At 41.7% G+C, this 15,251-nt stretch overlaps 1 protein-coding gene across 1 annotated transcript in view; it reads right to left on the minus strand.

The window, feature by feature from the left end:
- Positions 1-15,251, minus strand: part of BOLL (boule RNA binding protein) — a 62,300-nt gene that overhangs the window by 25,134 nt on the left and 21,915 nt on the right. Inside the window, exons 3-5 of the mRNA XM_084816889.1 lie at positions 9,007-9,098; positions 4,929-4,983; positions 1,119-1,194 (exon numbers count right to left, since the gene is read on the minus strand). Of these exons, the coding sequence (XP_084673015.1) occupies positions 1,119-1,194; positions 4,929-4,983; positions 9,007-9,098 (223 nt within the window). The remainder of the gene's footprint in view (positions 1-1,118; positions 1,195-4,928; positions 4,984-9,006; positions 9,099-15,251) is intronic.

Genomic DNA, 15,251 nt, shown 5'->3' on the forward strand with positions numbered 1-15,251 from the left:
GGAACGAGCTCCCTGATGAGGCCCACCTAGAGCCAACAGCATTATCTTTTCGGCACCAGGTTAAGACCTCTCTCTTTTCCTAGGCATTTGGCAGCACATGATGAGTTTTAATCAGTCCTGGATGTGTCTTTAGTTATGACTGACTATTCAAAGTTGTTTTTAGTTATGTTGTTTGTGTATATTGTCTGTGTGCTTTAATCTAAATGGCTTTTAAACTTTGCATATTGTATTTTAATGTTTTAACCTCTGTAAACTGACAGCTTTGGCTATGGGGTGGTATAGAAATGTAATAAATAATAATACGTCCCCACACAGTGTGAAATACTTGGGGGCGGGGGTTCACTGACTATCAGGAATGGCTTTTGGGGGGATTCAGAGAGGGAAAGCAGTGGGAAGAAAGATGTAGGAAAATCATTTTCTGCCAGCAAAACACTGCAGAGAAGACACTGACCCTGTTCGTATGTAATGACAACCCAAGGCTTAATTAACCCATGGCTTGTTGAATTGTGGGTTGTCATGACGTTATCGTGAGTTGTGTATGGGTTGTTTAGGATACCAAGATGGCTCTCTGGTGTTGCAAAGGCTCCTGGGATACAGGCTGGGAGCCAGCAGGGGGATGGGGCGGGGGGGGGGAATGAAACAATCTATGGTTGGAAAAACAACCCACAATGCGCTCGATCGTCTGGTGACCAATTCATGGGTTAACTTAACAAGCCATGGGTTAATTAAGCCATGGGTTGTCATTACATGTGAACAGGGTCATGATTTGTCAATATAAATCAATTAATATGCTGCAAGAAGGGTTAATTAAAAAATTCAAGTCACTGCAGTTTAAATTAAAATCATATTTAACATTTTTAATGAATAGGAAATATTTAGTGAAACTAATGTAATGAAAACACATCAACAGGCATTTGCCTCAGCTGGGCCAGATGCCTTCCACCATCTCGAGCCTGAAAAGGACTGGGCCATCCTAACGGAATCTGAGTGCCCTCAATAGGCAAATGGAACACTACATAATTATTTGCAGCGCTGGGACAGGCCCAGATTTTTTCATTACATTTATCATTTCGACAAAATGGGGGGGGGGGAGAGCAAGCAAGCAAACAAATACATACGAGGAATCCCTACTTGTTGCTTTCTTATTGCTGGACCAATATTCAGTTTCTTATCCTTATAATTTAGTTTTTCAGCCTAAATAAGAAGAAAATACATGTAATTATTTCCTTAACCACCACCCCCATAAAATGTATTCAAACATTATCAGTAAGTCAGTCATTCAAACAAACAGTGAACATACCAACAGACTAATGACAACAATCCAAAACGTTTTTCAGATACGTTGATTTCACCTCAAATCCTAATGGAAACATCTTGTGGTCTTAATTACCTTTTTGTGCCAAATGAGTTAAGTTTTTTGTGATTTGGTCAAACATATGTTTAAAGAATGAATCCAACCGGGCTTTCCAACTAGATACAGTGCATAAAAAATTCTTAATTCAAATGGTGTGGATTTTAAAAAGAAAACAAAATCTAGTAGATACATATCCATAACATTTATATCATTACAACCTCTATAGATAGTGAGTATAGTTAAAGATATGGGCAGTATCCTATACCGCTGCCACACCTCCACTAGTTCTGTAGTGCCAGCAGGTCCAACCACTAGCACAACAGGTACTAGAACTTACTAAAACAACCCCAGAAATGAGTGCAAATGCTCATTTTTGGAATGGAACAGGTTAGTGGAGCTCCTTTCTGTGAGCTTTGCTGACCTGCCCTGTTCCAGATACAAGCATTTCTACTAGTTTCCGCTTAAACTGTTAGCTTCCCATTGCACTAGTGGTTGGTCCCGCTAGCATGAGGGTAGTGTAGGATACTGCCCATTGGCTGAGATCCAAAGATGCACTGCATAAGCAAAAAAGCACTTCTGCTCACACAGGAGGCTACTTTGATTTCTACAAATTTCCTCCTCCTACTGCAGTCCCCCCATGCCATGTTCCACACTGTTCTGGAGTACTCCCTGACCCTCAGGAGTAGATTTTTGGATGGGGGGCACAGGGGGCTGCAGTGAGGAAGGGTTAGAAAAGCCACATTGTGGAGCAGAGCTCCCCTAGCACTTTTTAAAATCCAAGCCATTATATATCAAAATGTTAACACAGATTTACAAGAGTGTAAATATAAAATAGGCCACCATGACAAGCAACCAGTAGGCCATATGCCAGCCATATACTATAGCCTGCCATTTTGGGCAGCCTTGCCCCACTCCAGAAAAACAGGGCTTATTAAGCATAATGAGGAGCTGTGCACTATGTACCATAGTCATGATATGCAGGCTTGCTATACAATGATGTGGCCACTTGCAGATTAAATCCTTGTATAATAATTTACAACATTTTAGACATAGATGAATCCATCTATTAAAGATGTAAGATATTACAACTGGTGACCATCTAAAAGATTCAAATGAGGAAGTTATAGCTTATTTTACTGTCAAGTTCTTAACATGTACTGGCATGATTTGTGTCTAAGATTTATTCACTATTTCTTTATGTTTATTATTTGTACTTGTTTTTTCATGGAAACTTAATATATTTGAAATTCTGTATGTAAGCAGTGGGTTCCCTGAGTTGGCGGTATTTCACAAAGAAATTAGAAATGGAGCCCAGCAGCCAGAACAGAGAGGACATAAAAGTGGGAGCATCTTCTGGAACCTTCCTTCCTGATTCACTCACTGAAAACTATTCTTAGCCTGGAAGTACACAGAATGGAAAATGTCTACAACTGGATTGTGATTAGATCTCCCAATGTTTTTAAAGGAGCAGTGAGGAGCTCAGATTTTGATTGGAATAGTGACCCTGAGGGAGAGAAATGTTGAGGGTTTCAGTTGGGAAAAAAAGGAAAATGGGGGAGAGGATGAGGATTAGCCCCGAACAGTTTACAGTATCCTGGAGTAGGGATTGAGTATGAGATTGCACACCATGAGAATAAAGAATTCCCCCCAATACAGGGAGGTTTGGGGAGGGGGGAAAGGAAGAAGGGCACACCTTTTCTGTCTGCTATTCACCAGAAACCTCCAGCCCACCACCATATAGCAATCAAATGCTCAGGTTTGGGGCTAGCAGCCACTCCCTAAAGTGAGCCATTTAGCATTATATAATATAGCAGGGGAAAGTGGGGAAGGTGTCCTTTTCTCTTTTCCATCTCCTGAAACACCCCTTACTCTTGCAAGTACCAAAATTCAGAAGGCTAGGAATGTGAAGGCACGGGGGGACAAAGAAAAGAAAAAAGCCATTTCCCTGTTCCCCCCCTCAAGGACTTTGCTTTGCCCCTGCCCCCATGGAAAAATTGAACTATTTTGGATTTTATTTTAGAATGATGAAAAAAAAATCTTTAAGGCTAGGTGTTCGAATGTTGCCACCCAGCCTTTCCTTCCCCAAAAGTATTTTTAAAAACTATGTAATAGGAAGACTTTTATAGGAATAGAGATGTACATTTTCTGGAAATGTTGAAGACATGGGGGGGGGGGAAATGCAGTTTTTAATCCTCTCTGTAAGATTCCCAGCATGGTTTTCTTCCATCCCTTATTAAAACTAATGTATCTTTTACAGATAAGACATTTAGAGATCCTCCAAGTCGTGCTGTTTCCCAGATGTGACTGGAGTCACGACATCATAATACGTGAAGAAAATGTGCATTCTTGATAGTGTGGGCTTTATGCTAAAGAGACCTATGTTTCTGGGCTTGTTTTGGTTAGCTATAGCAGTCAAAAAAAGGTAGTCCTAAACGCACATGTGAGATAAACACTATGGTATCCCACCACTACTACCACATGTGATGGAACAATGTGTGGGTTATCCCACCTATATTCCTTTTTTCTTTTTTTTTAAATTGAGGTTTCGGCCTATGGAACTCACTGCCATTATTTTTAATAAAGTTCCCAGTTAGACCTCACCATTAGAGAAAGCTGCCTCAGCGGAAAAAAAATTAATCACTGCCACCAAAATATTTGGTATCTATTCCTAAAAGAAGCTCAGTACAGTAGCTATGCAGCATGGGATTGACACCACCGCTAGAGACAACCTTTCAAAACAAAACAAAACTAAGATGTTCATTAAGGGGAATTATTTACAAAAGGGTGTAATGTCTTTCTTCAAATAATAGTTTGAGGTTGCTGAAAGGTTCTTAAAACTAAATATGCTTTGTTACCACTCCTAATAGATAAGGGAGTCTTCCCCAGCAAAATAAGCTCTCGGTAGCTTTTCCTTCAGACCAGATTTCCCTAAACTCTACCCCAACCAATTCCTCACAAACAGGAACAGATGCTGTACACCAGCCTTCCTCTACCTCCAGCTCTTCCTGCTTCTTCTGGCTTCTAAGATAAGTCATACGTTTCAGGGTCTACTTGCCGAAATTCCTAAAATGTATTAGGTATTACTTGTCTTGTTTACAGAATTATCATGTTTGGTATTTTAAATTTCAAAGTATAGTTTATTCAGACAACAATTACAAATTAACTAACAAAGTTTACTTTTAAATGTTCTTAATTTTAATGGTAATTTTATGAGCAAACCAGCTATACTTAATACATTTTATGTTCCTAAAGTAGCAAAGTGAGTTTAGATTGGTAAAGAAGACTAAAAATAAATAAGAACTGCATATTTTTCCATTTTCCCCAAAATGTCTGTCCCCCACCGCCCAAAAACCCAGAAAAGAACAAGGTTTTCTTTCATGGCTTCAAGGTTTTTGCAGATTTTACATGTCTATTCCAGGCTATCTGGAGCCCTGAACAAGAGCATTCCTCTTGGGAGGTGGGGATATACTGCAACATTTTGTTAGAATCCCCTACTTGTAAAATATTATAAATAAGCATTAACGTTAATAGATATTACTACTGCCTATCTATGCATTTATAAAAATCATTTTACCTCTTGTAAAATTTTTTGCGCATCTTCTTGAGTTTCAAATGTGATGAAACCATACCTTAAATAAAACAGCATACATTATTTTTCTTAGCATATATTTGCAAACTTTCCAAACTATAATTGCTGTGATCTGAGTAGTGAACCTCTGCTCTACTGTAATGTAAAAAGAGGACCATTGGTTTGATAAGAACCGAAAGAAAGAAATGCTTTAAGTAGTATGTATTAGTATAGTATATATACTATTTATCAATTAGGCCCTAGATTTTAAATTTATTATGCATGTTATTTTGATTAGATGACATACAAGGCACATCAGAATCGGTATGGCCTTTACCAGGATGGGTTTGACCAGAGTAAAAATATTTATATTTTTACTAGTTTATATTGCCCTACTAAAAACTGATCACTAGCACTTCTTATTTTAAATTGTTCTATTAGTACATAACACACTGCTGTGGATTACAGCTCAGTGTTAGTTTCATATTCAAATACTAACTGAATAAAAAGACAGGCTACTTCTCTATAACTGTACTTCAAGTGGTCATCTATGCATTCGCCTATACGAGTTGTGTGCAGGCGTAGAATGCTGTTCAGGAAACTTCTATAGCGACGCTACAGTTTTGGCAGGAGCCCCACCCAACAATCACATGCTCAGGAAAGCGTGGCTTCTGCCTTCCCAGTTTAGATTTCCAATCAACACAGCAGTTACAAAAATGTAAGTGAAGTGGGAGAATATAGGCAGAACAGCACCTTCAGCAGGATAGGAGGGTGGGTTGAGTGAATGCACAAATGACCTCTCAAAGAACTACAGTTATCGGTAAGCAATCTGTCTTTCTTCTTTGTGGTTTCTGTGCAGTCCCATATATCGGCAGAGTAGCAAGTTTACTTACTGGAGGCTGGACAGGTGCCAAGAAGCTAACACGCTGAGCACAGCTCTCCCAAAGGAGGCACCAGACCTGGCCTGGAGGTCTAGTTGATACTGGTGGACCAATGTGGAAGGCTGAGACTACATCACTGATCTGCAGAGGTCCACCACTGCCAGAGGAGGAGGGTTTAAAGCCACCCCCTTTCCCCCAGCAATCCTAATGACGATCACTGGGGGTGAGGGAGAAGGCGTTTCTGTGTGCGCGCACACAACCTTTGTGTGCGCACATGCACACAAGTGTGGGGAGACACACATATATGCACAGCCCCTGAGTCATTGCTCCTTGCTGCATGCAATCCTTGGGAGCAAAAAGACTGCCCACCCTGCTCAAACGGCTCCTCTTTACATTATGACATTTGGGTGCCAATATGATTTACATGTGTATGTATGTCCTCTTATCTGACACTATGTGACAGATATATACATTTTGTATGTTGTTATAAACAAGTGAGTGCAAAAACATCACCCATGAAGCAGCCCTTGGACTTCTACCATCTAATTTCTATATGAACTCTCACAAAGTGGCTATGAATTCAATCAAGGCACAAAAGATTTTCAAAACAGCTTCAGATGTTGGAAGGGATGTCAAGGGACTGGTACGCTTTTTCAAATGTGTTTGACACATCCTCTGGTAGAAATGTTTTGGGAAAGATCTTTACAGAAATTAATATGATCAAAATATTGCCAATTATAAATCCTATACTTACAATTCTAGATATTTTCCCAAAAGACGTATAGTTCACACAAAAACACTGGATTTGATCCAGACTCAGTCATGGTTATAGTAGACCCACTGAAATAAATGGGACTTTTAAGTTAGTCATGTCTTGTCCCATGGATTTCAGTGGGTCTACTCTAAGCACAACTAAGTCTGGATCCAACACATTATTTTATGCTCTGTAGGAGTAGTATTCATTTATTATATTTCTATACCACCTGATAGCCAAAGCTCATTACAACTCTTTGGAAAGGTTCGGCTGACTTATCTATCAAGACTTGATTCTGGAAGCTGGGATCTTTTATTAATGGACAAATTCACCCACCCAATGAATGCTGTCAGGGGTCATTCAAACCCTAAAACACCTTAATGCAACATGGTACCCATTTTTCTGGTATGTCAATCATAGATCCCAGCACCAGCCCTTCTCTATTGGATCACTGTAAGATTTTGTTGACCTAAGACAAAATAATCACAGCTGTGATTCTGTACTCTATACATCTTAACTAAATTGGATGCATTTTATTGTTTTCTTTAAAACTCTTTGGCCTATATTTAGCCCTTGTTCACTGTATGGAAAAATTCTGTATTAAAAATTCCATCTTTGCTTATGCTAAAGAAAAAACACTGCCCAGGCTTCTTGCCCAAAAACATGTTTCTTATTTGCCACTGGATTATTTTCATTTGAGCTGATTGTTGACTTCAAGCTCATGATGTAATTTTAATAAATATGTAATATAACCTGATAGGGGAAACATGGAAAACTGAGCATGGTATGCTCCGCCAACCAAGTTTTAATGGAATCGCCCAAAGTGTTTAGTCTATATGCTTCTCTGCAAGCATATACTTCCATCAGGAAGGAATCTAGTGGCTCTAAGCCAGTCAGCCTGAGACCCTGGTAACCACTAATGACCAACCATGGATTGTTTAACTCATGGTTAGTCGTGGCTGCATGGGAGCAAGCAACTATGCTGCTTCCTAACTGCTTGCTGCTTCTGCTTTGTTTCCGTAAACTCTGGATTGTTGAGGCAGGAACAACCCAGAGGTTTAATCCAACAACAAAACATGGGTTAAAATTCTGGGCTGTTTCTCCCTCAACCCAAACAAAGCAGAAGCAGTAAGTGGTTGGGAGGCATCCGAACCAGACCTGAATGACACAGCCTGGAGAGCAATCCTATATCACACTGGGGGATGGGGGGAGCTTCTTGTCCAGGCGCAGATTTCCTCCATGTTTGGAGGGATGTTTATGGAATTAGAGGGTTAGGATTCAATGCAGATATACACCTCTGTGTCACCCACATCTCCAACCCTGTTTAGGGACTCTGTAGGTGTAACCAGCTTTGTAACTAAACTAGCCATTCATATGATTCGCTGTGACAATTAAGAATTACTTCTAGGTGATCACGTAGGAAAACATTCCTAACTCTCAAAGAGTTGATACTTTCTTTTCTTTCAGGCCATCAAATGTCTACGAATGCGGGGGCAAGAAAACGTGTAAAAACGTTTGTGTAAATGAATCTGCAAGACAACAAGACACATTAGTTCATTTCATAATGTGGGGTATGGAAAGAGCTCTCCACCGAGGCCTGCCTGGTGCCAACACTGTCATCTTTTCAGCACCAGGTTAAGACTGCCCTCTGCTTCCAGTCATTTAATGGCATATAATGGGACATTTATATCAGCTGTCTTGAACAGGTCTATTATTGAAATTGTTTAGTGAAATCATTTTTAGCTGTTTAAATAGTTTTAAATTTTGTTAATTTTTTAGAGTATGGTTTATTGTCATGTAATGTTTGTATAAGGTTATAGTTTGTAATTTTTGTGAATTGCTGTGAACTGCCTAGGGAGCTTCAGCTACTGAGCAGTATAGAAATAAAACTCTACTTAAACTTTAAATGGGATATGTACATAAAATGCAAATAGTTAAAGGGCCTCATCTTCCTGAATGAGGATCATACAACAGTACTGAGATATATAACTACTAATATGTACTTTATAGCTAAAGGATGTTGCAGAATATTGCATGGACTAAATATTTGAAAAATATGTATTTCATGTAAATGAATATTTTAAATACTGATATGGATGATACTGATTTTCAGTTAAGCACAAACCTGTACATATCTTCTCAGAAGTAAGTCCAATTTGAGTTTAATGAAACTCACTCCCAGGTGTTTATAGAAGCATTCCCCAACTGGCACCCTTCAACTGTGTTGACTGCAACTCCCATCATCCCCAACCATTGGCCATGCTGGTTGGGAATGCTGGGAGTTGCAGTGCAACACATATGGAGGGCATCAGATTGGAGAAGGCTGGTTTACAAGACAGTAGCCTCAGTGTGCTAACATTCCTTGCTTATTATGTAATAAGAAAGTTTTCTTGGATATATTACACTAATTAGTATGATTTCCACTTTGTGCATGCTTTATTGTACTAACCCCTTTGATACTCCAGCTCTGTCATTTACTATTTTTACTTCTTTTACGCAGCCATGCTGGGAAAAAAACTTCCTTAGATCATTCTCGTTAGTCTAGTAAAAGAAAAAACACAATGATTATATCATCATATCATGTCAATAAATATACTTAAATATAAATTCATCATTTAACTTTAATTCCTTCATTCGGTTATATCCAATGGTGCCTTTTCAAAAATGGAAACAGTCCTTCCATTCAAAGAAGAATCTTTGATCTAGTGGAAGCCCCTATTAACAGGATTTTTGTCAATCCCCTCCCTCCACCTGCAGTCCCCACCCACCAATGTCACCTTCTACACTGTTCTGGAGGTCCACCAAGCCTCTGGAGCAGATTCTCAGGGGCACAGGTGGCAGGGGGAATCAGCAAAAATTGCCTCCCCTTCTCTTCCATTAGCAGACATCAAGCTGGATCAAATGTCCTTTTGTGGATGGAATTAATCCTTCTGTGGATTAACTGGATTCATCCATTATTTCTTTAAAATTACATTAGTATCCATGGCAATAGCACCATTCTTCAGGAACCTTTCCACTAACTGAATCACACCTGCAGCCTTTTTTAAATTTTGCCAGCATTCTTAGCATCTTCATAGCATGTTTATATACTGTAGTCTTGCTCAGGTTGAGACTTACACCCAAGCAAGTATGTGAATTGAGTCCAATTATTTTAAAACTTCCAGTGAAAGGGTACTCATCTGGCATGGGAAACTTCATCTGTTTGGTGCTTACTGCTCATAGAGTAAGTTTCTAGGACCTGTTTCTAGTCTGGTAAAAACTCAATGCTATGCAGGACACCAGAGTACCACACACAGAATTACTGCATCCTAGAGACAGATTCAAAGTCAAAGCCATACTGCTCTTCATCTTCAGAAATGAACAATCTTCCATAGCCCACAAATAAGTACAATGATATTTCTTCCATGTGCATGACTTCAGCTTCTTAATCTGGAGTTCCACTGACAAACCTCCATGTATAACTGGCGATAGGAGAGTAAATAATGTGGTCACCTGTGGTGAGTATGAAATGCTTCCAGACAACCACCCGGGGAAACTTTAAAAACTTGTTTTTAAGGCTAAAAATAATTTAAGGCCACCCAGATGTGTGGGCGGACAGGCTAGTTTGTGAACCAAACTGTGAGAGGCCTTTTCAGTGGCCGCTCACAGGATGTAGAACTCCCTCCCAAGGGAGGCTAGGTTCATAGAATCACAGAATAGTAGGGTTAGAAGGGGCCTACAAGGCCATCGAGTCCAACCCCCTGCTCAATGCAGGAATCCAAGTCAGAGCATCCCTGACAGATGGCTGTCCAGCCTCGTCTTGAATGCCTCCAGTGTAGGAGAGCCCACCACCTCCCCAGGTAATTGGTTCCATTGCCGTATTGCTCTAACAGCCAGGAAGTTTTTCCTGATGTTCAGCCGGAATCTGGCTTCCTGTAACTTGAGCCCATTATTCCGTGTCCTGCACTCTGGCATGATCAAGAAGAGATCCTGGCCTTCCTCTCTGGGACAACCTTTCAAGTACTTGAAGAACGCTATCATATCTCCCCTCAGTCTTCTCTTCTCCAGGCTAAACATGCCCAGTTCTTGCAGTCTCTCTTCATAGGGCTTTGTTTCCAGTCCTCTGATCATCTTTGTTGCCCTCCTCTGAACCCTCTCCAGTTTGTCTGCATCCTTCTTAAAGTGTGGTGCCCAGAACTGGACACAGTACTCCAGATGAGGCCTAACCAGTGCTGAGTAGAGATTTGTACTTCCCAGGATTTGGAAGCTATGCTTCTATGAATGCAGCCCAAAAGAGCATTGGCCTTTTTTGCAGCCACATCACATTGTTGGCTCATACTCAGCTTGTGATCGACAACAATTCCAAGATCCTTCTCGCTTGTAGTGTTGTTGAGCCACGTATCCCCCATCTTGTAACTGTGCATTTGGTTTATTTTTCCTAGGTGCAGAACTTGGCATTTATCACTATTAAATGTCATTTGGTTGTTTTCTGCCCAGCGCTCCAGTCTATCCAGATCACTTTGAATTTTGTTTCTGTCTTCCAAAGTATTAGCTATCCCGCCCAATTTTGTGTCATCTGCAAATTTGATCAGCATTCCCTGCACCTCCTCCTCCAAGTCATTAATGAAAATGGTGAAGAGCACTGGGCCCAGGACTCAGCCCTGCGGTACCCCACTCGTTACCTCTCCCCAGTTTGAGAAGGGCCCATTGATAAGCACTCTTTGAGTCCGATTCTGTAGCCAACTGTGGATCCACCAGGTTGTTGTTTCATCTAGCCCACTTTGAGCTAGTTTGCTCATCAGGATATCATGGGACACTTTGTTGAAAGCTTTGCTGAAGTCGAGGTATATGATGTCTACAGCATTCCCACAGTCTACAAGGGAGGTTACTTGATCAAAAAATGAGATCAGAGTTGTCTGGCAGGACTTATTCTTGACAAATCCATGTTGGCTTTGAGTAATCACAGCATTGGTTTCAAGGTGCTTCCAGATGGATTGCTTTAACATCTCCTCCAGAATTTCCCCAGGGATTGATGTCAGACTGACTGGTTTGTAGTTCCCAGGTTCCTCCTTTTTACCCTTTTTGAAGATAGGGACAACATTAGCCCTCCTCCAGTCATCTGGCAGTCACCCATCCTCCAGGATTGCTCAAAGAGAATAGACAGTGGTTCTGAGAGTTCTTCTGCCAGTTCCTTTATTACTCTAGGATGCAGTTCATCTGGCCCTGGAGATTTGAACTCATTCAAAGTAATTAGGTGTTCCTTGACCATATGCCTATTGATCTCAAGCTGCAATCCTGCCCCTTCAGCCTGTACTTCGCCTTTGCCAGGGGGGTCATAGACCCTCTTTTGGGAGAAGACTGAGCCAAAGTAGGAATTGAGCTTCTCTGCCTTTTCTTTGTCATCTGTTATCATTTTGCCATCCTTATTTAATAGCTGAACCACCATTTCTTTCCTCTGCCTTTTGCTATGCACGTAGCTGAAGAAAGCCTTTTTGTTGTTTTTAGCATCCCTCGCTAACTTCAGGTCATTCTTAGCTTTAGCCTTCCTGACGCCATCCCTGCAATTCTGTGCTGCCTGCCTGTACTCTTCCTTTGTTGCTTGGCCTTCTTTCCACTTCCTATATGTGTCCTTTTTTGTTTTCAGGTCATCCCTAAGCTTTTTGTGAAGTCACATTGGCTTCTTCTGTTGTCTTCCACCTTTTCTTCTTGTTGGAATTGTTTGTAATTGTGCCTTGAGAATTTCCTTTTTTAAACGCTCCCACCCATCTTGGACTCCTTTACTCCTTAGCGTCACTTGCCATGGGACCTTACTGATCATTGTTCTGAGTTTATTAAAATCAGCTTTCCTAAAATCCAGGGTACGGGTTTGACTACACTCGGCTTTTGCTTCCTTTAGAACCAAGAACTCAAGTACAACATGGTCGCTTTCCCCCACAGTTCCTGTAACTGCTACTTTATCCACGAAGTCATCTCTGTTGGTTAGGATTAAGTCAAGGATAGCCGATCCTCTAGTTCCTTCCTCCACTTTCTGTAGGAGGAAGTTATCCGCCACACAAGCCAGGAATTTCCTGGAGGGGCCATGTTTTGCAGAATTTGTCTCCCAGCAAATATCGGGGAAATTGAAGTTCCCCATTACTACTACATCATGCTTCCTTAAAACATTGGCTACTTGCTTTTCAAAAGTTTCATCCTCGCCTTCTTCTTGATTGGGTGGCCCGTAGTAGACTCCGACCATCAGGTTCCTTTTATTCTTTGCTCCATTTATTTTGATCGAGATGCTCTCGATGGGGCTACCAAGCTCATCCTCCTGTATTTCTGTGCAGAGATATGTATTTTTCACATAAAGTGCAACCCCACTTCCCTTTCTGTTCCTCCTGTTCTTTTTGAACAAGTTATATCCTTCAATTGCTGTATTCCAGTCATGAGAGTCATCCCACCAAGTCTTAGTTATACCTATCAAGTCATAATTTCCCTCTTGTATGAGGAGTTCAAGTTCGTTCTGTTTGTTTCCCATACTCTGGGCATTAGGATATAGACATCGAAGACCATGTGCTTCATAGTCTGGCTTTCTTCCTACATGTGTCTGAAGACTTATTGGGCGCTATCAGAGCTGTTCTCTTCGTTGCAGTGCATGCGCCTACATCCACTGTTACCCCCAACATTACATCTCCCTTCCCTGTAGGATTCAGTTTAAAGCCCTCCTGATGAAGTTCTTCATGCTATGGCCAAACACATTCTTCCCATTCACATTCTTTGTGAGAGGTGCAACTCATCCCTTGCCAACAGCCCATCTTCCAGGAAGTATAGCCCGTGGTCCCAGAATCCAAATCTCTCTCGTCGGCACCACCTTTGTAGCCAGTCATTCACCCAGAGTATTTTTCGTTCCCTTTCTATCCCTCTTCTAACTACTGGAAGGATGGAAGAGAAAGCTATCTGGGCCCCAAAGTTCTTGAGTTTCCTTCCCAAAGCTTCAAAGTCTGACGTGATTTCTTCGTAGCTCTGCTTGGCGGTATCATTTGTTCCCACATGGATGAGAAGAAAGGGATACCTGTCAGTGGGCTTTATGAGTGCAGGCAACCTTTCAGTCACGTCTCTAATTCTTCCTCCTGGGAGACAACATACCTGGCGAGTCCACGGGTCTTCATGACATACTTGGGTCTCAATCCCACGCAGCAAGGAGTCTCCCACTACTACCACTCTTTTCTTCTTCTTGTTGTAGGCCTGGGTTTCAGTGCCTCTGTTTGACTGACCTTCAGCCTGTTGCTCACTCTCATGTAGGTTCCCCTGTGATTCTTCCTCTGCAGGCTGTCCTCCAGTCTCATCCGCAAGTACCTGGAATCGGTTCCACAGCTCCACTGCTTCCACTGGTGCAGAGTGGCGTCTAGTTCTTCTTCTCCTGTCACCCTTTTCCAGGGAGTATCCTCTACTCCATTTTTCCTCACCTCAGCATTTCCCGCTTCTGCCTCATCTAGCTGTTGCTCTTCAAGCTTCTGGTCTTCCCTTTGCTGCTGTAGTTCCCCCATTCTGTCCAAGAACTCTTCGTGTCCTCTTATTCCCCCGGAGGGTCGACAGTTGCCGCTCCAGTCCACTTACTTTTTCTTCCAGCAGCGTGATCAACTTGCACTTGTTGCATGTGTAGGCCATGTTGTTTTCAGGCAAGAAAACAAACATTGCACACAACTTGCAGGTCACCACCACTGGAGAGTCCTGTCCTTCCATAGCCTCTTTTCCCTTTTTGTGTCTAGCTTTGTGATTGTTCTAGACTAGCCTATGCCTGCTCCTCTACTCAGTAGAGGCTAAAAGCAGAGTCCCACTGGTGTGGAAGTGTGTGTTCCAAGACAAATAAATGAAAAGGAGTTAGTTAAAAAATAAAATGAAAAAATGAAAAAAATGTTAGGGGCCTCCCCCTTGACCTCCCCTGGCCAACTCCTATTTGCTCCCCCTGTCCACTTGCTCTGGTCGCTTGCTCTCTGGGAGCTTGCTTGCTTCTGTAGTCCCTGGAGGAGCTTGCTCTGCTCTGCTCAGCTGGGAGGCGGGAAACAGACTGAAGCTTCCTGCCCACTCAGCTGCTGGGAGTACTCAGGCCACAGCCCCCCAATTCAGTTGGAGCTCTCAGAAGCACCTGGTGAGCTCACAGCCACTCAGAAGGATAAAGGGCAGCCCCCTGGGCTTCCTGCTGCCCACTTACCTCTTAGCCTTTGTCTCCTTTGTCTCTTCTACCACTGCAACTCCCCTGGCCAACTCCTGTTTGCTCCCCCTGGTCGCTCGCTCTCTGGGAGCTTGCTTGCTTGTGTAGTCTCTGGACCAGCTGGAGCAGCTTGCTCTGCTCTGCTCTGCTCAGCTGGGAGGCAGGAAACAGATTCGCTCCCTTTCTGCTATCCTTCTGCCAGCAGGCAAAGACCACTTTATTCAAGGCCTTTGGCCTGTGAGTTTGTTGGATTGGGAGGTATTTTTATTCTGTCATTGTTAAGTTTTTATTTATTTTAATATATGGTTTTAACCAACTGTCTCTGTAAACTGCATTTTATTTATTTTTTATTTATTGTATTTATTACATTTCTATACCACCCAATAGCCAAAGCTCTCTGGGCAGTTTACAAAGGTTAAAAACATTTAAAAATACAGTATACAGATTTTAAAAGCCTATTACATAAAAAACACACGAACAGACAATCTATACAATATCCTACTCAGTTGCATGCAGTATTTAGGACC

This window comes from Heloderma suspectum, chromosome 1 (assembly GCF_057233095.1).
Source record: "Heloderma suspectum isolate Gila_16-S chromosome 1, 16-S_ref, whole genome shotgun sequence".
Classification (NCBI taxonomy): Eukaryota; Metazoa; Chordata; class Lepidosauria; order Squamata; family Helodermatidae; genus Heloderma; species Heloderma suspectum.